The following is a 22753-nucleotide window of genomic DNA, read 5'->3' as shown; positions in this document are numbered from 1 at the left end:
CTAGGCTTAGCATTACCATTCTGATGGGATAACTTAAAGACTACCTGAAAGTTTAGTGGATCATATAACTTCATTGCTGGAAAGGACACACATACTAAATTTCTGGTCCTCATAGAAGAAACAAGGACATTTTCAAGTGGGGAAAAGCTGAGACCAATGGAGCATAATGATCATCTTGGCATTAACTCCAAATAAAGGCAAATCCAGCAGATTCAGCATTGGGAAAGGAACTAAATTGGTTCTAAAAACCTAAGTCTCATTCTTACCTCTGCTCTGATTTGTTACATCAACTTTAAAGGCAGCATCTGTATCTTAAAATGAATTTGATTTACAAATATAGTCAAAACAAATTTAAATTCTGAGAATGATACTCTCATAGTACAAGATACATAGTGTAGTGCTATACATTGTTATCACATCTATCCTACAGAAATATCTTCCCTACATTATAAATATACTCTATTTACTCTGTAGTTTACTTTATGTTGCTCTTTTCTTAAAGATTAAACATTCAAAAAGTTTTTAATTGGAAGAAGCAGGAAGAATTTAGGCTCACCTGTGAACAAGAAATTTTTCTGTCTTGTGGAGAGAGAGATCTGTGGAACAAGTTCCTACAGGAATCAAGGATAAGCCTCTGTGTTTTCTGAGGGACTATTCATGCATTTTACCAAGAGGGCAATATAAGACAAATTATCAGAGAAGGTGAACTGCTTAACTGTCACAGAGTTGTTTTCAGAAAGGTCTTTGTGTGCCTAACAATAAGAAAAATTACAGACCAGACCTAAAGTAATTACTAAAACACTGCAATATCTAGAGTGATTTTTAAAACCAAGTAAGAAATTGCTTTTAACTGCCATACCTGTGGAAAAACACTTGTATTTACTAAGTAAAGAACTCAGACATGGTTTGAAGCAAATTTAAGAGCATTTATTAAGGAAAGAGACCATAAATTACAATTTAATAGAAATAAACTTTTTTTTTCAGCATATCTAATTCTAAACTGTTTCCAATTTTTCCCTCATGTAAAAAATTAATCCATATAGCAAGACAGAATTTAAACTATACACAAATTGGATAACTTTTTGGGGCAACTTGCTCAAAAATAAAACTCTCATAAATTTACTATCACCTACGGTTTATTTAAGAAATAAATGTAGGGGAAAGTTATGCTCATACAAAGCATTTAATCTTTTTTTGTTAGATAGTATTGATCTAAAATCACATTTTAATAAAATCTGAAAAGTTAAAATATATTTTTCAGTGTAAATATATTACTGCCTCAACATTTTATTCTGTACAAATTTAGTTGTTACTTATGGCAACATAATTGGCCGGAAAGATGCCAGTTTTTCCTCCTATTGTTCCTTCCCACCAATCAAACTGGGAATTTGTTTTAGTTGTCACTGTGATTCTGTCTCCAGCTTTGAAAGTCAAGTCACCTGGCTGTTGTCCTTCAAATGAATAAAGTGCTGTCACTTCAACTGGATCACTCCCAGAGTTATCTGAAATAAAAGAAATTAAATAAAAAGGAAATTACTAAAAGGAAATTCCTAGTCTCAGCACACACACTAAGTTCTTAAATAGAATATTCTTAGATGACAATAGAAAAGGATGACAAAAATACTAAAATAATCTATATGGACATATAAACCACTGATGAAAAATCCCCTCTGTTTCCACTATAATCTTAGGTAAGTGAAATTTTAATTCCAGCCTATCAGCGCAGTCTATTTAATAAAATAATACTCTATACAAAGCAAAGATCAGCCAGTTTTCTGTATGCCTCATATGGTCAGAGAAAGTGGGAACAAAGGTGGTGTGCTGAGGAAAGCACAAATGTTTCCTGAATGGCTGCTATCAGAGCCACTGCCCAGGTTTGAGTTTTCGTTTGTGTTCTCTGTGACAGCTTCTTCATGGAAATGGAAAAACTCAAAGGAGAAAATTTGATTTTTTAATCAAAACTCAGGATATAGGATGGCAAAATACAAAATATCCATAGCACTTCCCTTCTTGTTCCATAGGTTTTGCAGTGCCTGGGATTTTGGTGTATCTCAGATGTTAAACAGAGCCCAGAAAATGTGCCAGTGGAAAGAACTGATCATGTTTGGTGTACTGGAAGTGACTTGGTTTGTATAGGGGTATTTTCGACCACATATACAAATGGCTTTTATTCTCCTTGCACCAGTCTCTTACATAACATTTTCAGTTCTCAGCTGGGGTTGGAATCATGCCATGAGGCTTCTAAACTAATTTAAAAACAATCAAAATCTCGCATACTATTATCCATTCCTGTAGAAAATTTCAGCCAGTATTTATCATTTAGCCAATGTTTAGTACCACTGAACTTTAAATCTGAGTATCTTCAATTTAACAATAAATGTTTTTTCTCAATTCCTTTAACTGTCTGAGATATAGGAGGTAGTTGCTTTAGATTAATGTTGATTTAGAAAACACTTAAATCTCTCACATGAGTGAATCTAAAAGTGAAAAATGGAAGGTACAATGGAAGATTAGTTAAGAGGAAGTAATGTTTACACAGTCAGATAGAGAGATTTTAGGGTGTATAGCTCATATGGACATGATGGCTGCATACATGATCAAGCATGCCAGATTAAAGGCTTTTAGAATTAGCTGCACCTTCTTGCTGTCAAAACTGTTGCAAAAGGGGAAACCCAACCTCTCACTAGTTTATACACTGCCAGCAGAGAGCTAGAAAGTGTGGTGAGAGAGGCATTGATACAACTGTTTTTGGTTGTTTTTTTGCAGTCTGTCTTCAGCAACTGATACCCACCAATTTTTTTTTCTTCTCGTTGCTTTTATCATTTCAAAAGGAAGAGAAAAAATTTTTTCCCTAAGGCTCACAAACACAAACTCTAGCCAAAGAGGACAGAGAAGAACAATGGACCACAAATATATGCACAAAGAGCACAGGGTTTTCCCCCCCCACATCTGTCAATATATATGTTCATTCTACAGGTCAGTGCTTTCTCTTAATGATCTGCATTTTTAGCAATCACCAAAGACTAATAGAAAATTATTTAGCCATGAGCTGGGAGAGATTTGATTGCAGAGAAGTCAAGTGCCATCTTTCTTGATCACACAGTATCTCTCCTGATATCTACAGTCATGATTGAAAGTCATACAACACTGTTTCTTTTACTGTGAAAATAAAACCAAATTTATCAGGTCCATATCTCTACCAGTTACTCCTACCAAAAAGGCTTATTGCAGCTTTCCTAAACATATCTTTTACTGTCACCACTGAAACCCTGACAGACCAAATATTCAGCAATTACACAATTTTCCTCCAAGAATTCAAGCATTTGATGCAGTTGGGATGATATGATGTGCTCTCACGCACAGTTTAGTTTGAAGCTAGATATTTTGATTGAGAAAATCATAGAAAAAGTATGAAGTAAACATCAACTTTTTACTCCTAGCACTAACTGAAGAATAGTCAGAAAATGCTGTAGCCCAGGACTCCTTAGGTACTGTGTCATGAAAACAGTTATGACTCAGTTCATAAAAAGGAAGAAGGGGTGTGTTTTACCCCTGTGCAACATTCAGGTAGTACACATGGGTTAAGTGCATTTATATGCTAAATTAAGACAAAAATTTCCCATGCTTTGAGTTCTTAAATCTATGTGTTTTTATCATGTAAATGAATAATCACTCAAAGAGAATTGGAGATACTATATATTTAAAACTGGCAAAAATATATATGGAAAAAGTAGATGTTTTATAGAGCAAAAGAAAAGACTGAAAGTGCTAAAAGTGAGGTGAGATCTTATTCTCAAAAAGAAAAAGAGCTGTCAAGACCACTATGATATGCTGGACTCCCAGCAATGGTAAGTAACCAATAGTTACCACCTCCATGGCTGAACCTGCACTAAGACTATAATTCCTCTTATACAAACTGCTGAGTATTCTGAAATTGGCTCTGTAAAAGCAGGAGGAAAAATGAAAGGAAACCCGACAAAAATTAGAGCTTGAAAAGGTGGAAAAACATCCATATGTGAGATATCAAAGGGTAGCAGTGCATTCATGCCTCCAATTATTGTTTGCTCTGTCATATGAGCAAAACTCTTTTGTGTGTTTCTCATTTTTTTGTCCCTATATATGTGCATCTTTCCAAACACAGAGAAAACTCAAAGCACTACAGCTGAATATGAACACCCAGTTCTATGTCCTTGCCCAATTAGCTACCTGCAATAATTTAAAGGCATTTTTCAGCTTTATTCCTATCAGCTCTTTCATAGCCATTCCTACTTAATTTTTCCTAGCAGCCTTTTCTCATACTATAGTTTTGTTTCATTTTATTTCTCATAAAGATTTCAATTCTGCAGTTTTGTAGCACAATGCAGACAGAATGCATATTTCTTGCCTCAAGAGTTCAGCATCTCATGCTTCATATTTATATGGATGATCCTAATAATAAGGTACCTTAAATGAAGGCACTGTTACAAAATCCACCACATAGATTATACAGAAGATCTATTCTGTATTCTCATTTCCCGATTTCAGTTTTACACAGAAGGGTTTTAAATGAAATTGTTATATTCCACATGAAGATCCCTGAATGCATAGACAGAAATGACATTTGCAGCTCACACAAGATGGTGCTACAGTGCTACATACAGCATATGATACTAAGATCATTGAGATTCATGAGTATGCATACTACAAGAAAAACAAACTACATTGTGGAAAATCCTTATTTGTTATTGCTGTTTGAATACACACTTCCACAAACACAGTGGTCAAAACAGAAAATATAGAAATTTTGGTTGAAGGCAAATTAGTACAGTAGCCAGCATATATATTCAATACTCCAGCATACACAGGTATGGCATGTGTTTGATGACAAACTTCTATGGCCACAATATCTTTCCAGTTCATTTATCTTTACATACCATAATGATTTGCAGATTTTGTGAAGGACACCTGCTACAGATAAAAGACTTGGTGGGGTTTAAAGTACAGTGAATTTATGGCCTCTTGGGTGTGCTACATTACAGTGTGCCTTCACACTGTTTAATTTACTAGTAGCTATAGTAGCTACTAGTTTCACATTCTAATGAGAGCTTATAAAATATTAGTAAAGCCATAGGCTGTTTACAAGACTGTATTTTGGAGAAGAAGGCATTTGTAATAATTTTGGCTTAAGCTTATGATACTTTCAAAACCCAGCTCTAAGTTGGAACACAGAATAGCTGGAACACAGTTCAGCTGTGGGCCCCAAATTTAATTTTACTGGCATAGATGCATATATCCCCCAGCCATCAGCCTGATGCTGAATATCTTGCAGAAGATGTGCTGCTTTTGGCCATGGACACAGCAATAAAACTGAAACAAGTTTCATGTACTTGAGGTTAGTGATGAGATTGCTAAGCACCCACTTTGCAAATTTTGCTAATTGTCAGTAATTTGAGTGTAATTTGTCAGAAATTTCACTCTCTGCCCCCTTAGTGGGATGTGAAAGAGAACTGGAGGGCTAAAAGTAAGAAAACTCATGGACTCATGGGTTGGGATAAGAACATTAAAATAATCTAAATAAAACAATATTTTTAAATTAAAATGTAAGGAAAAGGAAAATAACAAGAAGAGAGAGAAATAAAACCCAAGATAAGCAGGCAATACAAAGAATGGCAATTGCTCACCACTAACCAAATTATTCTCAGCCTGTTCCCAAGCAGTGGCCCCCTAGGCAGCTTTCCCCCAGGTTTATATACTGAGTATGACCCTGTGGGATATCCCTTTACCCAGCTGGGGTCAGCTGTCCAAGCTGTAATAGAATTTTTATTGCTTAAATGGAGGCCGAGAAAACTGAGCAACCACATGGACCCAGTTTGTGCAGAAGTAAGATAAAACCAACAAACAGACCTAATGATGGAAAACAACTAACAGATTGGGCAGATGCAAAAATCTGTGCTTTTGAAAACAAACATATCAAGTATCAGAAAGGTTTAGTATACTAGTACACTGTACAGAGGATCAGGTATTTCTCGTAGGTTTAATATGAGAGATGTTACTAACAGTGAACAGACAAATATTAGCTCTTTACTCATTATGGGCTTTTTCTTGGAAAGGCTTAGTACTGAGTTTATAATCAGAGTTAGGAAAGAATCCAAAGTAGGATAAAGAATTATGTCAATTACTGAGCCCATTGCAAATCTGAGTAAAAAACAGTAGTTGGTGCCATTAACAATGAAGACTTAACAGCAAATTTTAATGTCAACCTTAGAAAATGGTCTAAACACCATCACCTGCTAAGATACCACTGTGAGTGTAAATACTGTGTGTATACATTTATTGGTTACATGCCTGAAGGATGTTAAAAAGGAAGATTATTATCAGGCCCCAGCCAAACATGTTAGAGTGGAAGACAACCATTAGCTTAGATCAACAGCTATAGATGAGCCTATGCAAATAAGACAAACTATATCATAAGATGCATTAGGCAAAGTACTGACAACAGATCAAGGGAGGTGATCTCCTTTACTCAGCACTGGCATGGCCACACCTGCAGTGCAGTCCAGTTCTCAGCTTCTCAGTACAAAAGAAATATGGGCATGCAGGAGACAATCCAGCAAAGGGCCACATGGAAGCTGCCATCGGGGCACCTCTCCTATGCAGAAAGGCTGAGACAGCCCAGGGAAGAAAAGGCTTATCAGTGTCTGTAGATATCTGAAGGGACAGGGTGGTGGAGTCAGGCTCTTGCCAGTGACGCCCAGTGACACAGGCAATGGGCATGTAGTGAAACACAGGAAGTGCTGACTGAACATCAGGCAACACTTTTTTACCCTAAGGGTGACTGAACAGATTTCCTAGAGAGATGACAGAGTTTTCATCTTTGGAGGTATTCAAAAGATATGTACCAAATCCTGCTTGAGCAAGGGGGTTGGACTAGATGATATCTAGAGGCCTTTTTCAACCTCATCCATTCTGCAATTTGGTGAAAAACTTCAAAGAGACTTTTGAAATAAAGTTATCTGAAAGTATAAAAGCAGTGCGAAAATTTGTAATTGTAGGGAGTTTGGACTGTAACAGCTATAATCAAAACCCAGTTGGATACTAATGGAACTCACACTGTCAGCATCATCTGATGGTCAGGCCAGACCATCAGAGCAGACTTCTCAACACACACTGACTAGCCTGCATCCAGCTAGGGGAGTGCCAGCATGGAGCACACCTAGTAGGGAGCCCCATTTCTCTGAGAATGTGACCTCCTGGTAAGGCCTACTTGTCAACATATGGATCAGAGTGTTGTAAAGACAGATCAGAGTGTTGTTTGCACTGGCACACAAACAAATCACTTTAGCCTAGGACTGACAGAGCAACTCTTAGATCAGAGTTTAGCAAAATAAAGGGCTGAAGAGAAAGATTTATTGGTGGATGAGCAATATGAGAAATGAGATGAGGCAGCAAATTACAAGAGTATTATCTTACAGGTATGTCAGCATTTGCTGTGTTCCTCAACTGACAGAGCTAGATGTAAAAACTAAAAGGTAACACTGGCTCTTTGCAGGACAAATGAGAAGGAGAAACTAAAGATCTAAATTTCTGACTTGAGAAATGCAGCAGCATTGGGCCACGATGATGACTAAAGGCAGGCAGAAAAATGCTTAAAGTTCAACTTTGAAGTAGGTAGGTGAACCACTAAGTTAAATCTGTGATACTAACAAGATTGAGATGAAAGCTAGATCTGTCAGAGGTTCTGTCTGAGCTCAAAGACATACTTAACATGAGAGCCAGTGGGAGAATGTAAAAGATGGACAAAATGATAGGGCAGGAAATTACCTTTGAAGCAAGAACTGAATCTAGATGAGAGCAAAGAAATATTGAATTTGCAAAGGTCAGAGGAAAGGATGTTGCAACAATTGAATCATAATAGGATGAAAACATAGACAAAAGCAGAGACAGAAAGAAAAGGTAGATCCTTAAAGTGGTACCCAGAGAACATCTATAGGTCTCATTGCTCCTATAGTGAAAGTAAGAACTTCTAAAGAAATTCAAGTTGAAGAACACATGAGCTCTGCAGCGGTTGCCAAGATGAAGTTTAATATTCTATCTGGCAATTTTTATCTTGAATTCGCAATTAGTTAACAAAAGAATATCTGAGTAAAGGAGAAATAAAAATCCTTTGCAGAAAATATTATCTAGTAAATTAAAAGCAACAAAGAACAGCTAGCTGGGAAAACTTAGTCGAAAAATAGAGGGCTGAATATGGAAGACTTTTCAGTGGGACACCCAAAATATAAATGTAAAGGTGATTACAGACATAACCCAGCAATAGAATTCAAGGATCTCAAGTATTACCAAAGAAAAAAGAAGATGAATATTAATCTAAAAGGTTACATACAGAATGATGGAATGCAATTTCTAATATGTGGTTGTACACAGATCAGCAGAGACTTGGAAGTAAGAGTTACATTTATGTCAGTGAATGGCTCCTTTCCATGTTATTGAACTTGATGTCTCCAAATCAGAGTCCAGGTTCCAGTGCCAAATCATTGGAATAATGGCATATAAACATGGGCATAAATTAGCAAAGACTAATTTATCAGCATAGATAGAGCCAATGGCTTGAACAGGGAGCAAGAGAAACTCTTTTAAAGAAGGTGAAGCACATTACTGAAGAAGTTCAAAACAAGAAAAAAAGATTAGATAACAGCAGTATGATCAGCCTTGGACTTCATAAGATGAAGGATGAGATGATAATGCTGCAAAGAGATATTGTGGGCTGGAGAGTTAGAAAGAAGCAATTAGATCAGATAGATACCTGGGACAGAGAGAGGGGAGATAAAACAATGAGAATCTTCTGCTTTGGGGAGAGCAAGTTCATATCTTCTCAAGTTTAGAGAAGATATGAACTGAGTAAAACCATCTTATCTGCATCAGTGTCCTCCTGAAAGATAAACAGTATGAACAGGTAAAAGGCAACAGACACTGGCTAGGACCTGAAGCATGGTCTGGTAATGCAAGGCCTCCATACAGGTGAGACCAGCAGCTCATAACTGAATGAAGCACATTTTCTGAGATTAGGTCAGAGTCTGGTATGTGGCCAGACAATAAACTGCTTTTTTTGCCACTTCTCTTTTTACCCCATTAGTCATCTGGGGAGGTTATTTCACAGTGTATCCCCCTGTTGCTAAGATAACTTTCTTAATGTCTAGCTCCAAGTAATTCAGTATTGGCATACTGTTTTGGTTTTTTTTCTTTTTGTTCAACATTGGCCTTTGGTTGAAACCTTTCTTGACAATTATATGCTTGATTTATGCTTTTATAGTCAAAGCATAAAGCATAAAATGTGATTTTTTTCACACCTTCAGACTGTTACACTAAAAATAAGATAGTTACCACATCTCAGAGACTCCTTACTCCACTCATTCAATCATTGAACTTCTCCACACCTATTCAGATTTACCTACTTGTGCAAATGAATAAACAGAATATCATTATTGGGTAAAAGGCCTGTAGTAACTGACCTTTCACATTACCAATAAACAAAGAATTGTTTAAATGGAAGGGTGAAGGAACAGAAGGAACAGAGAACTTACTTTTTGGAGAACACAGATTTTCATATGAATGTGAAAATTGTAATTAAATAAAATTTGTGATGAATCTGCACATGAGACTGTCAAACAGTTTCATCTAAAGAGGAGATAACCATGAATGAAGAAATCAGCAAATGAAAAATGGAAGGGAAAGGAGAGCAGAGAACACTGCAGGAACTGGAAGCCACAGAAAGGTGAAGTACAAGAACAGGAGAAGTATTAGTGATGTAGCAGAGCCACTCTTGTAGCTGAAGGCTGAGCTAAGAGTAAAATATGTGATAAAACTAGACAACACAGAGCTAAAGGGTCAAATCCATTGAGAAGAATCTTAATGAAGTTACAGAAACAAATAACAAAGATCAAGAAATTAAGGGAATGTGTACATAATTTAAAGAAATTTAAATATATATAGAGAGATATTTTGAAAATTAATGGATGTATTCCAAATCCCAGAACTCTAAACTCAGAGCCAAATTAGAACTCAACATAATACAGTACTGAATACAGGTAATACTCACTAGTTTGACAATCATCAATTGAACAAAAAGTCATTGGTTTCATAAACTGGTTTAATATTAGTGGGTTTTCAAAGTAGAGAAGTCTATTTGTACAATAATGGAATCTACTTTAAGGTTACAAAAGGAAAAAAACCAAAAAAACAACAAAAAAAAGCAGCTACCAAACACAAGACTAGAGGGATGTAAATTTAAGAGGGAAGATAAAGATGTCTTTGTGATTAGTGCCTTTATCTGTTCCCTGGCCATAAGAAATACTAGCACATGAAGTAAATGGTGCAGCTTGTTTCAAAGAGACTAAGGAAACAAGCCTAAAACTGGCCTGTCGATATTAATTTAGAAAATACTTAAGTTCAGCATTAATCAGGTTGAAGTCAAAGCATTAATTATGTACCAGACCAGTGATACAGAGAAAGAAACTGGACATTGCATTGTCTGATACAAAATTAATTCTGCACCGCTCTATTTGCCAAAGAGGTTATGAACCTGAAAATATCAAAGCCTCAGTGACACAGTACCTTTTTCAAGAATGAGACAAATCCAACATCTTGGCTGTATATGATCAGTTATACTGGGGAATATCTACCTTTTACTCTATCTAAACTTACCCCCTTGGTTTTCTTTATATTTGAAGTCTATTTCTGAACTATTATTTAGAAGAGCAGCTAAAAAAGAGATTTGATGTCTTAGGTGAATTGCATCAGGGACAGTCAAAGAAACATTGGAAGGGAAGTGAGAAGGAGGTGGGGCAGAAAGATGTAAGGCTTAGTGCAGGGTTTTAAAGGAAACCACTAATTATTCTAACATATCTGTCTGCTGAAAGCTTTTCAGTCCTTTAATGCTAAGGATAGCACACCTTATCTCACTATGACATTTTGTAATTGCTTTTGAAAATTTTAAAACAGGAAAGAATACTAGTTTTAAATTCAAAATTTGTGAATTATAGTAGTCTTGATCATCATAAATCTGATAAGTCGCACTATGAGTTATAACATAGAAAAATGGAAGATACTTTGTGGATATTCTAAAACCAATCTACATCTGTTGATAATCGGAAAGCAAAGTTGTGTCAGTATCTAAAGAACACATGCATGCAACTGAACTTCTCTCCTTATAAACAAAGCAATGGAAACAATTTCATTACTGTTATAACAGTCAACTTTTCACAGAATAACTCTGAAAATGATACTCTCATATGTAAAGAAATAAAGGTTAAAAAGTACAGAATTGTACATTCATTACTACATGAACATTTAAAAAATTAATCTCTTTTACAACTAATTTTTCCACTCATGACTTTAGAAAGCAATAAAAATGATGAAAACTGCAACTAAAAATAGTATTCTGTTATTTAAATAAAAAATACATAGTTTGCAATGGGTGTGACTACCACTTTGAATATCTTCTCAAATTTAAAAACCTCCTGCATATATTACGGAATGCTTTTATGAAAAAGGACTGGGTCATTTACTTCCTGGAATGTAAACAAAGAAAGAAAAATTCCAAAGTCATGAAATATTTAAACAACACTACCTCAAAATGTCCCTTTATGACCACATACAATGATGACTACATGACAAAGGCAGTATCTCATTCCATATAACTTTTTGAAAATTGGCATCTTGGAGACTAAGACATCATTAAGTATAGTTCACTGAGTATGTATACTTTTTAATATTTTATGGTTGAAGAAGTTTAATGTAAATAACAGTCCATGTTCTGATGATGTCTAAATTGCAAGGCTTTACATGTGTAAGTGGTTTCCAACAAATTTAGGTAATGTCAGCTTTGGCTCAAAGTTGCAGCTCAGAGCCACAAAGGTGATGTTGAATTCACGTTCACAGATAGGATGAACAAAACTAAGTCAAATTACTGCATTAGCTAAGTTACAATGTCATGATAAACAGAAATAAGACACATTACAATGTTGAAATTCACTTATTGGGCCTTATTGGGCAATGTTCATTTTGAAGCTTTACCGTTCACTATGTCTGAAGGCCTAAATAGGCCTTAAAGAGCAGCACCTTGGGAAAGTGGCAAATGATCTGTTTAAAAACTTATGAAGGAAATGAAGTAAGGAAAGTCAGAGAAAAGATGAAAGAAAGTGCCATATGAATTACTACACAGAGAATAAGAGGTCAGTAAATTAAAAGATTTTATGGCTTTCTTCTATTGTAACATGACAAAACATCAGAGAGGACTGGGAAAAATGGACTAAAGAAGAACCATATTGTCATGTATTATACACTGTGACCCTGTAGAAATTAACTTTTCAACTCCTATATGGCAACAAAATATTATGCATTCTAATGGCTACTTAGAAAAAGTCTTCAAGCAACTCCCATTTAGAAAGAAAAACAGTAGCCTAACTGTATCCTAAATACTAAAAGTCAAGAAAATAATTTCAGTTCTTGAATCACACCAGTACACAGATGAGCTCCTTTCTCTACCCTATGTGCTCATTTTCCATATTCTTAGCTCTCACCTCTCAGCTTTTAGCTTAAGAAAAAAAGGGGTTTATTTCAGCTTCTGGAGCAGAACAGATGTATACTTACTTACAAATTTAATTTTTGTTGTTTCCGGACAAATAACAAATTAAGTGTTTGTTCAACCAAGCCTTAAAAATGAAATCTCAAATGTCCTATTCACATTAAACTACTAATTTCCTTAATGGCCTTTTTAATTTTGTTTTTTGAATGCAGACTCACCTCAAAAAACCCTCTGCATATACAAAACAACAACCTCAGATCTCACTGAACAGATGTTTGGGAAGGCCTAAATATGCACAGTAGATTTGACATTTTACATCTACAGGTACTAATCTGCTATAATCAGATATATTCTGTACAGATACTTGAAGTATGTCATATGCCACCATTGATCCAAATAATCTCCAATAAGGCTCATCTGATCAAAAGTCAGGAGACATGATATTCAGCAAATCACTCTCAGAACAAATAATATCTTGCTTAGTTGTTTCTTTGCCAATAATTCTGGCTTGTTTTGGGCAAGTAAACAAAATCACCTGTCTCTCTCTCTACTTTCCGAATAAAAGCTTGTAAGACACTCAAGTATTTAAATTCAATATTGAAGCCTGCAAATAATCAGTTCTTCATGATTAAGAAAACGAGGGTGTTTTTTTGCATTAAGTGAGCTTCACTGTCACTGGGGTAAAACCACTCTTTAAATGCCCCACAAATGCCTATTTGTGCCCAGTTAAACAATTTTGCAGCAAAGCCTCAACAGATAAAAAGTTCATCATCAGCTGCAAATCTTTATGCACAGAATGAAGATATTATACACACACTGTTGTAAGAGACTCAAAAAACCCAGGAGAAGACTTAGGTATTTTTGACCTCTTCTATATAAGCTAGAAATTGATCATTTCAAAGCAGATTCCATATTGCCAACTTGAGTTGTCACTGAACAGTGTCATGTCTAGCAAACGAAACTGGTGATTGAAACAGACCTGACTATATTTAAAGTTTAAGTCACTGTGCAAATTTAGCTCATTCAGTATGAAATGTATTTCGCTGGTTTTGAGTTTCTGGCCTACTGGGGAACATGCTGGCTCATCATCTTCATCTGCTGATGGAATGCTTTCTATCTTTGTTTCAGCACACTCAGCTTTTGCATTAAAGAAGTGCCTTTTTTGTTAAGCATCTGTGGATGTATTTGATATTTAGGATATAAAAAACCCCTACCTCCTGCTTGCAAGAGTCAATTCCATAGCAGTACTTTTGCTGATTACTTTTTGTATTTTTCTGACATTTCAAAAAACAATTAGATTTTCATTCAAAGTGAAAAGGTCAAATAAACCATATCAATTTCAAGGGCTTTATCATGCTCAACATGACATTAATGCAAATAATGCCTGTGCTGAAATCATACTGCAAAAGCTGAGATGCAATCCTAAGCACAGCCTTCATATTCTGAAAAGCAAAGTACAGTCACCAGAACTGAGCTGTTTTATTCAGGTCAAATTTTATTCCTGATGACTTAGGAATGATCTGGGACTCCCATGTTGACAAGCTTCTCCATGTTTCCTCTACACATACCGAGTTAGCATCTCAATCTCAATACACTGTCTGCATTTTGGTCAGCTTCAAAATTTCTGGCAAGGGTATTATTGGCACATAACCTGGTTCACTTGATAGAAGTCTTAGCTTTTACAAAGGTCTGGGAAAAAATCTACAGCCTCTAGAAAAAAACCAAAGAGTAGTAAATTTATTTTTGCTTTTTTTTTTTTTTTTTTTTTTTTTTTTTTTTTTTTTTTTTTGCTTTGCATGGAGAGATTCTTCTCTGCACTGGCTAGAAAAATGGTTAAAATGACAAAATTATATGAGACAAAAACTATGTTATATGTAAATATACTAAATAATAATGCTGCACAAGGCCTCATTTGAAGGTCTGTTCACAATCCATATCATCAGTGTTTAAAACTGGTTGAAAACAAAGTGGGCCAAGAATAGAAAGCCTGTTTTCAAGGCAAAATGAAAATGAGCTTTGCAGAATAAAACAAATTAAAGATGTTACTACTACATTGCACGGGAATCAGACAGGAAAGAAATTTTGCTATGGAACTAGCAAGCATAAGAAAAAAATAATAATCTTGATAAGAAAAAATATAGATGAAAACAAGGAGTCTCAAGTCATTGTGAAAGATTCAGAAACTGCACTCTGTAAAGGGAACAAGTGAGTATCTCTTGTTTTAATACAAAGTCTAGCACCTTCATGATAACATTTATATTTTATATGAACACCTGCAATGTATAGAAAACTCTTGTTAACTTTAGTTGCACTAAGGGACATAGGGGCTGTTGAAATTGATGCTAGGATTTCTTCTTTCCACAATTACTAATTCTCATTGTTTTTTATGTTCCTTCAGCAGCAGTACAGCTATTATTAATTCTACTTACACCACAGGCTTCATCAACTTATAATTTCAAAAGGTATTCAATCAATGTTCCTTTCCTGTGCCAAATGGTGACTCAAGCAATTGTACTTCCACTGACAGTATCCCATGGCACAATCCTGTAATGATTTGACCATAGTTTAAACTGGTAGGCAAAAGGTATATTGTCCCATTCATTACAGAACAGCTTCAGCAAGAGCTAGAAATGACACAGAACCATAAACTAGAGCCTAATCTGATCAGTGCAAACTCTGCAACCTGCAACATTCACCATCACATCGATGAAGCATCTTCAGACAGTCATTAGATCAGCCAATATCAGCCATGGAGTGCTGGTATTACACTTCCAGTGAAGCACAACCAAACTTTGCAGAATACTCAATACATCAGCCTAGTCAATTATGATAAAGTTCTTGAAATGAGAAAGCAAACAGTACCATAATTTTCAGATCAAATTTAAGTGTGGTATTAACAGTATTCTTCATACATATGTTTTTAAATCAAGTAAAATATTGGCTGTATAGATGCTCTTTAAAAAGAACTAACAGTAATCACATCCCTTGGTGCAAGCATGAGGGAATTCAGGCTTGCAGATGGGATTCAACCACTGGCTCAAATTTGTCCAATGTTCAATATATGTGAAGGCAGATTTTTCCCTCAACAGTATCTCCAAACTTACTCTGCTGTCTCAACTCAGATTCTGTCTCATCCTGTAGTTGCTGACAAAAGGCAGAAATGTCAGGAGTAAAGAAGACGCAGTCTAAATCTTTTGGCAGAGACCAATACTTGAAATTGTAGACCAGAGTAGGCTTTCCCATTATATTTTTCCTTACAGAGGAGTTTCCTATTTTCCTATTTTTAATCCTCTTTTGACACCTTCCTTGCTACATAGCAAAGGAGCTGCTAAAAACACGAAGATGCAACACTGAGAGAAACGGGGGAAGAGGGGTGCAAGTCTCACTGTGTATGAAAAAACTAACACTTCCTTTCCACAAGAGTAGAGGTCACTTCTAGATAAGCTTCTTCATGAAAAAACAACTAATATTTGAAGGTCACCTAATATGGCAAAAAAATCATTCATGAGAAAGACAAACCAAATTAAATATAACCAGAGAAGTTTCAATGGAAGCCTTGCCAGACCTCTCCATGAAAAGGTAAGAAGTTTCTTGAAACCTTGTCGTTTTGTAGACATGAAAAGCATTATTACATCATTTCTAGAGCAGTTATTTGTTGTACTAGTTCAGCTTACATTCGTGTCTGGTTTATTTCTTTTTCTTTTTTTTCCTTGGCCTCCTATTTTTTATTCAGGGACTGGCAGTGTTTCTACAAAAGGTGAATGACCTTCTTGGTTCAATCAGAAATATCCAGATGGCTGACCTGCATGATGAAACACCAAACCAGCACAGCCAGAGTAGATGCAGGACTCCAGGTCCCTCCATGACTGAGAATATATCACATTCTGGGGAACCCTGATTTTACTGCTCATGGGAAAATACATTTGAAGTGGGTGTTCCATCATGGTGAAAAATAATAATTTACCATAGAAAAGAAAGTCTTTCCTTAGCATTTAGTATAAAGTAGATGTTCTTGTCCCTTGTATAAGGATGGATCTGTAAAGCATCAGCCCAAAGACCTGCATTTCTTATAATAGTGTTAGCCTTTGTCGCAAGTCAGTAAAACACAGTGGCATTTCACCCCACATTGGAGAGAAATCCTGAATATCTATCACTTCCTTGAGCTAGTCAAAACTTCTGGTTGGTTTCAAGAACTATAAATTAAGCAGAAGCTCCCATACTCCCAAAGGTTTTTCTGGATAATAGACAGGAAAGCAATTTAAGCTTGCTTTAGTCTTACTGCATGAACAACACAGAAGAAAATACTATCTAAAGAAGTACACAGCTTTGAAACAACACTTAAAGTGTGTATTCCAGATGCTAAAGCATTCATCTGTATGTGTTACAATGCCTTCAGAAAATACTTCAATCCATACTATTTAACATTTAAATGCTCCTGTGAACAATTTCATATTTTAATTTTGTGAATCAGAATTATCGCCTTAGTGGCGCTTTACACTTAAAAAAATATGCATAGATTGCACGGCATTTTTTCTGTGCTTTAGCTCTTATTTCACAATTTTTATTCCAAACAATTAAAAAATCCTATGAAAAAATATTGTTACCCATGCCAGAGTAGCTGGTTCATACTTAGCATAAACAACAGTACTCTGCCCATGCATGCACACATACATGAGAAAGACCCCAATTTCATTCTAGCATGTCTGACCTCAATCTCTCTGTGCCTTGTTGTATTTTGAGTTAGCAGATTATATACATCAAGTTATTTGTTTCAGTATGACCAGTGAAGGCCTGCATGCTGCATATTTTCCTATCAGCTTGCCACAATATAAGCCATAAGCAGCTTGATTATCTGACTTATCACAGTCATGATAGTAATAGTACAATCCTAGTAAAAGTGAATCAGGGATAAAAATAGTCTCAAAAATAATTTCCTGGGATTTCCTGGGTTTCGTTAGTATTAAGAAAGAGCTCATAATAGCAAGAAAATTAATACTGTGGGGGACCACCAGATGGATGTTTTATTTTTTTAGTAACTAAATATAAACATGCCACAAGTCTTGCCATGAAAAACACAAAAATAGACCAAGCTCAGCTAAAACTCTTAAAACAAAACAAAAGCACTCATACTTTAGTTTACCAAATTAGTAGACAATGTTATGAAGGATTATGGCAGAAACATTATATGCCTCACTTTGTAAAATTTTTCTAAAACAAATAGCTATTTGTCACACTGAGCTTATTGATTTTGTAGTTTATAATCTGCTAAGAGTTTCTCATCAAATTATACTATTGAAGGAACAGATTACTGCACAGCTTAATGAGGGTTCTTCCTTACTATAGTTCTACTTGATCCCTCAGCAAATCTCTTCCTTTCTTGGAAAAAGAGTAATTCATAAACTGAAGAATAAAAAGTGAGATTTTTTTCAGTTTCAGATACGCAGCACATATCCGCAACACCTAAAGAGTATGTACACATCTGATTTTATTGTGTTTTCATGGATGATTTAATTTCCAGTTCAAAAGCAAAATGCATTTTTCCCATCACTGTGAACCACAGAGTTTTGCTCCATCCTTAAAAACAAGAGGTTCTGGACTCCTTCTCCATTCCAGGTCTATGCAGATATCAGATACAAAAAAACCCCATTTTATAATCTTAATTAAATGTTAAAAGTTTTTGATTAAATTTTACTACAGTTCAAGTTGGCAAAGGAAACTTCAGAACGATGAAACCATTTTGAATCATGATCCAAAACAGACAGAAACAAGCACATAATGAAATATGGACAACATCCTAGAAAGGCAGGCTTGACTTTGCTTTCTAACAACAAAGCAAAAGCAAAAATTCGGGTATTACACTGAGAAAAAGTTAGTCTGACACCACACAGATAGCTGATTTTGTTTCTATGAAAACTCGTGAAATATTTTTACTTTCCTGCTGTTGTGCTTAATCTTAATTGAAATAAAAATGCCCAAGTCAAAAGTCACTCATCAAGAGGAGATTTGGGCACACTTACATTTCTCTTGTAGCACAGCTGTCAGATTTTTTTTGTCAGTGGGCATATCTAAACATGGAACTGCACAGTGAATACAAATAGTTGCATGTTAGATTTCCAGTTAAATCTGAGTTGTTCCAAAATAGTACTGGTTTTTCTCAACCTAAGTTGAGAAATACATATATAAAAAATAAAGTGATTGCTTCAATACATATTTACCAAAGCAAGCCTATTTTAAAGTTGCAAGAACATGAGTGATGCTCTCTTTCAGCAGTTCTATGTAAAAATTCCATTTTTTCATTATACTGTGTTAAAAAAGCTCAGCACCACACATAAGTAGAGGTACTAATTAATGCAGAGACTGCTAGCATGGTGTCCATGTTCCAACTTATATTTTCTTGCCCAAGTTTGATCAATATTATCCTAGAGAGTAATACCTTTCAAAATAACAAGATAACAAGTTAGATGTAAACTGAACTGCAGAACAGGAATGAAGGTAAAATAAGTGAAACAGGAGGTGAAATCACAAGCAAAAAATGAAAAAAAATTAAAGCTTTTTACCTCAGAAGAGGTTTATGAATTCTTAGTCCATATCATTCTCTTGGCTTAGTTAAAACATTTGTAACTGGCCACAAAAAATCCATAATGTACTAACAAAGGCAAATTCACATACAGATCCCTCAATTTTCCTTGACAAAATACACTTCAGGAGGCATGAAAATCTGCCTTGGAATTCTCTTGGGAAGCAGATTTTCACAGATCTACTGAACCATCTGGTGTTCATAGATTACCAAAAGAAGCACTGAGATCATCTCTGAAATTACAGAGAAGTGGGCCAGGCCTGATTCCTGGAGAACTGTAACCATGAAAAGCAGCAGCTCTGATGCATTCAGTTACCACAAACTGAATTTGCCACCTCATGGTACCACCTAATCAAAAAGGGTTGATATTGCCTCAATTGTTTTAAACATAGATAAGGAACACTCAAGAAGGTATAAATAAATAAATAATAGAAAATTTAAGGACTGGAGTTTAGTGCAAATTCATTAGAGCTTTTAGGAGCCCAAATCTTATTGATGCCAGTGAGCTCACAGCTCAGAATTTGGTATTTGTATTATTACTTAAAATTTGAGAGGAAAGAGAAAATGACTTTTGACAAAGAGCTCATCAATCTGGCAATCAAAAGAAAGATGAAGGAAGACCAAAAAGTGATTTGATTACAGCACAAGTGTCTCAAAGAGAACAAGAAGGGAACAAAAATAAAAGCTCCTCTGCATAGTAAGGGCTCTTTAATATAGCAAAGAAAGCCACAACAAATTTTGTCTAAAAGCTGCAGACAAATTCATGTAGGAAGACATGAATTTTTAATAATGAGGTTGACAAATCACTCAAATCATCATTGAAGGAAGAAGGGTTTTTTTTTAGCTACTTAAAAACAGTGACAATTTTCTCATCTGCCTCCATATCCTCATCAGTAGGTTTCACATAGCACTTCTTTCACATGCAAGAATATAAATATATGCCTATTGGGACAATAAAAATCTGTTAATATTTTATTTTATTTTCAAAGTGAAAGGTTTCTGCTGAAAAAAACGAGTCAAAATTCATATTTTGGGGGTCTTTTTTAGTTTTACGGTAATCTGGTTGGAGTGTGTTGATTTTATGCACAATAGTTAAAAAGTTCAATGGCTGCAGATAATTTACTGCATTCAAAAATCCAAAGAAGAAGGCAAATATTTTTCTCAAGATAAAATTTTGAAATATTTACTTTAGTAACTCTGGAAAGTAAGAAAGACAGTGTTTCTGAAAGCAATCTAAAAAAAAATCCTGAAATATTCAGGCTTCACATCCACAAGTTCCTATGGGTTTCCTGAGCACATCACATGGACCCTTAAAAAATGCACACAGCATCATTACTTTCTCCAAATTTTCAAAAAATACTTATATTGTTATCAAAAGAACTGCTTTTGTGTTCAGTATGAGTATTTTGTCTTATAGTATTGTAAGAATTTAAACCCATAGTGAGATTTGATAATTGTTACGAATAGTGAAAGCACACTGCTTGGAAGGAAGAAATTTCTTCCATTTTCATCCCCACTCCTGTCTCAAGTGATTGTTTCAGCACCTTGGCAATTTCAAGTTACTCTTTACCAAACATGTGACACAGTCCTTTTCTGATAAACTGAGCTGAAGAAAAAGCAAAAAATATCTGACTTGTGATTTGAACAAACTGCCTGTTATTGATTCAGCTCTCAACAACATTCATCTCAACCCAGGCCCGACTTTAACTAGCAGATCACTGCTCCTGCTGCTACAGTTCAGCTGGGAAACCACATCACTGTAACATTTTCAGAATTGTATACTATTCAGCACACTGTTAGGAGGGTAGGCAGGAAGTAATCATTTAGCTATATTTTTGGTTACTTGCTGCTCTATGGCAGAATCCCAAGGAGAAAAAACTACAAATCAAAACACTAATGAAAATTTAATATCTAGGATTAGATATTCCAGTGTGACAAACTATGAACCTAATGTATCTAAAAAATGGTTCTAATGAAATAAACTCCTCAGTCTACAATGTCCAAGTAGTCAGTAAAGAATTATGGGTTGTTTGTATTACAGATGTGGTAAAGAAGTCCAAAGAATCATCCACCCAGAAAAAGAAAGCTATGTTGTAGTAATAAATCTTGTAAGGGCCAGTAAGCCCTTTTAGTAGACTTTAAAATAAAGAGGGGACAAGTAGAAAAATGAAATGCAAATGCCTAATTCTAGTAAAGGAGAAGGCATGAACTTTCATGCTCATAAGCAAATCAAATTTCTTTATTTAGTGAGTCTTCAGAAAAATGTCTACCAGTGTAGAAAATTCGTAGTTCACTGAATCCCAATAACTGTAGCAGCTGCTAGTTTGTTGTGGTTTTTTGTTGTGGTTGTTTTGGTGTTTTATTTCCCAGAATTGTAAAAGGCCTGTGCAATTTTTAACTGCATCTAAATAAAATGTGTGGTATTCCCAAGTTTCTGGAAACATTTAAAACACTACTGAAGCTCATTTTACAAAACGAAATGCATTACCTTAAGCATTATTCAATTACATGAAAACAATCTTCTTGCAACTGAGTTCAAGTATCATGTTATCAGTTAGGAAAATAATGTTTTTCATTTATCATTTTCTTGCATTTGAAAAAGGTTATATTACATTACTTATCTCTATAATTCAAGTACACAGAAAATAATTAAAAATGTTTCATCCACAAGTCTAGCTCTTCTTTCACCTAATGAGAAGAGTTAATGTTTCAACCTTTCTACTACTTGTATAACTGCTGCAAAACCAAATGCTGGTAACACAATGCCAAGTTGCCCCTTCCCCAACCAAAGGCAAGTCCTTATTACTTGCAACCCAGTTAAGCTTGTTGCTGAACATCAAAATCTACCTCCACCCCAGCCATTATACCTAACACATAGCTTCCTAAAAATAAGATTAATTCACTCTTCTATTGCCTATCTATATTTATTTTTAAAACTAGAATGACACAAAAAAATTTCAATATGTCTTTTACAGATCACTGTAGAAGAACATCTGCTACAGCAACTACTCCTGCAATAAAGATTGACATGCATGTGCTATAGCTGCTAGGCAGCTCTGTTGAAATAATTTGGACTATAAATAGGCAGAAACAGATCATTGACAGGAGATATGGTCTTATGGCTCTTTCTATTTCATCCCCCAGCATTAATACACTCTTTGTGAAAGGGACTGTGATTCTTGACTTCAACCTTAATTGCCCTCTGTGAGAAGGAAAAATGCTTTAGCTTTTAGAACCATTTCTATGGATTCAGAAAGCATTTGAACTGTTACCTATGGAAATGTAATCTGCAACAGAAAGCCAAACACACTATTACATCATTTAAACAAGATCCTACTGCCCCCACCCCCAGTATTCCTAAAGAAAAACTTGTATATTTCCAGAAACTGCTAGAAATCCCCAGTAGCAGACTGAGTCTATATCTTGACTTCAAAGAATCTTGAAAGCCATTCAACAGATGGCCCTGGAATATTTTTACCTTGTTGCTTGCACCTGAATAGAAGAATACTCCCTTCAATATAGCAAATGGGCACAACCTTTAGAAACCTGTTCTCAGTTGGCCAGGGCTTTGGTAAGACTGGGAAAGCTTAGTTTTAATGTCCAGAACACCAGTT

At 35.3% G+C, this 22753-nt stretch overlaps 1 protein-coding gene across 4 annotated transcripts in view; it reads right to left on the bottom strand.

Moving 5' to 3' along the window:
- Positions 1-905: 905 nt before the first annotated feature.
- The window catches only part of SH3YL1 (SH3 and SYLF domain containing 1), a 45675-nt gene continuing 23827 nt past the window's right edge, over positions 906-22753 (bottom strand). For all 4 annotated transcript variants that reach the window (XM_074538157.1, XM_074538158.1, XM_026794794.2 and 1 more), the window contains exon 10: positions 906-1502. In XM_074538157.1, coding sequence (XP_074394258.1) covers positions 1303-1502 — 200 coding nt within the window. In that variant the 3' untranslated portion in view covers positions 906-1302. The remainder of the gene's footprint in view (positions 1503-22753) is intronic.

Source organism: Zonotrichia albicollis, chromosome 3 (genome assembly GCF_047830755.1).
Source record: "Zonotrichia albicollis isolate bZonAlb1 chromosome 3, bZonAlb1.hap1, whole genome shotgun sequence".
In the NCBI taxonomy this organism is placed as follows: Eukaryota; Metazoa; Chordata; class Aves; order Passeriformes; family Passerellidae; genus Zonotrichia; species Zonotrichia albicollis.
Note: the sequence above shows the minus strand (reverse complement) of the source record. Positions and strands in the feature narration are given on the sequence as shown.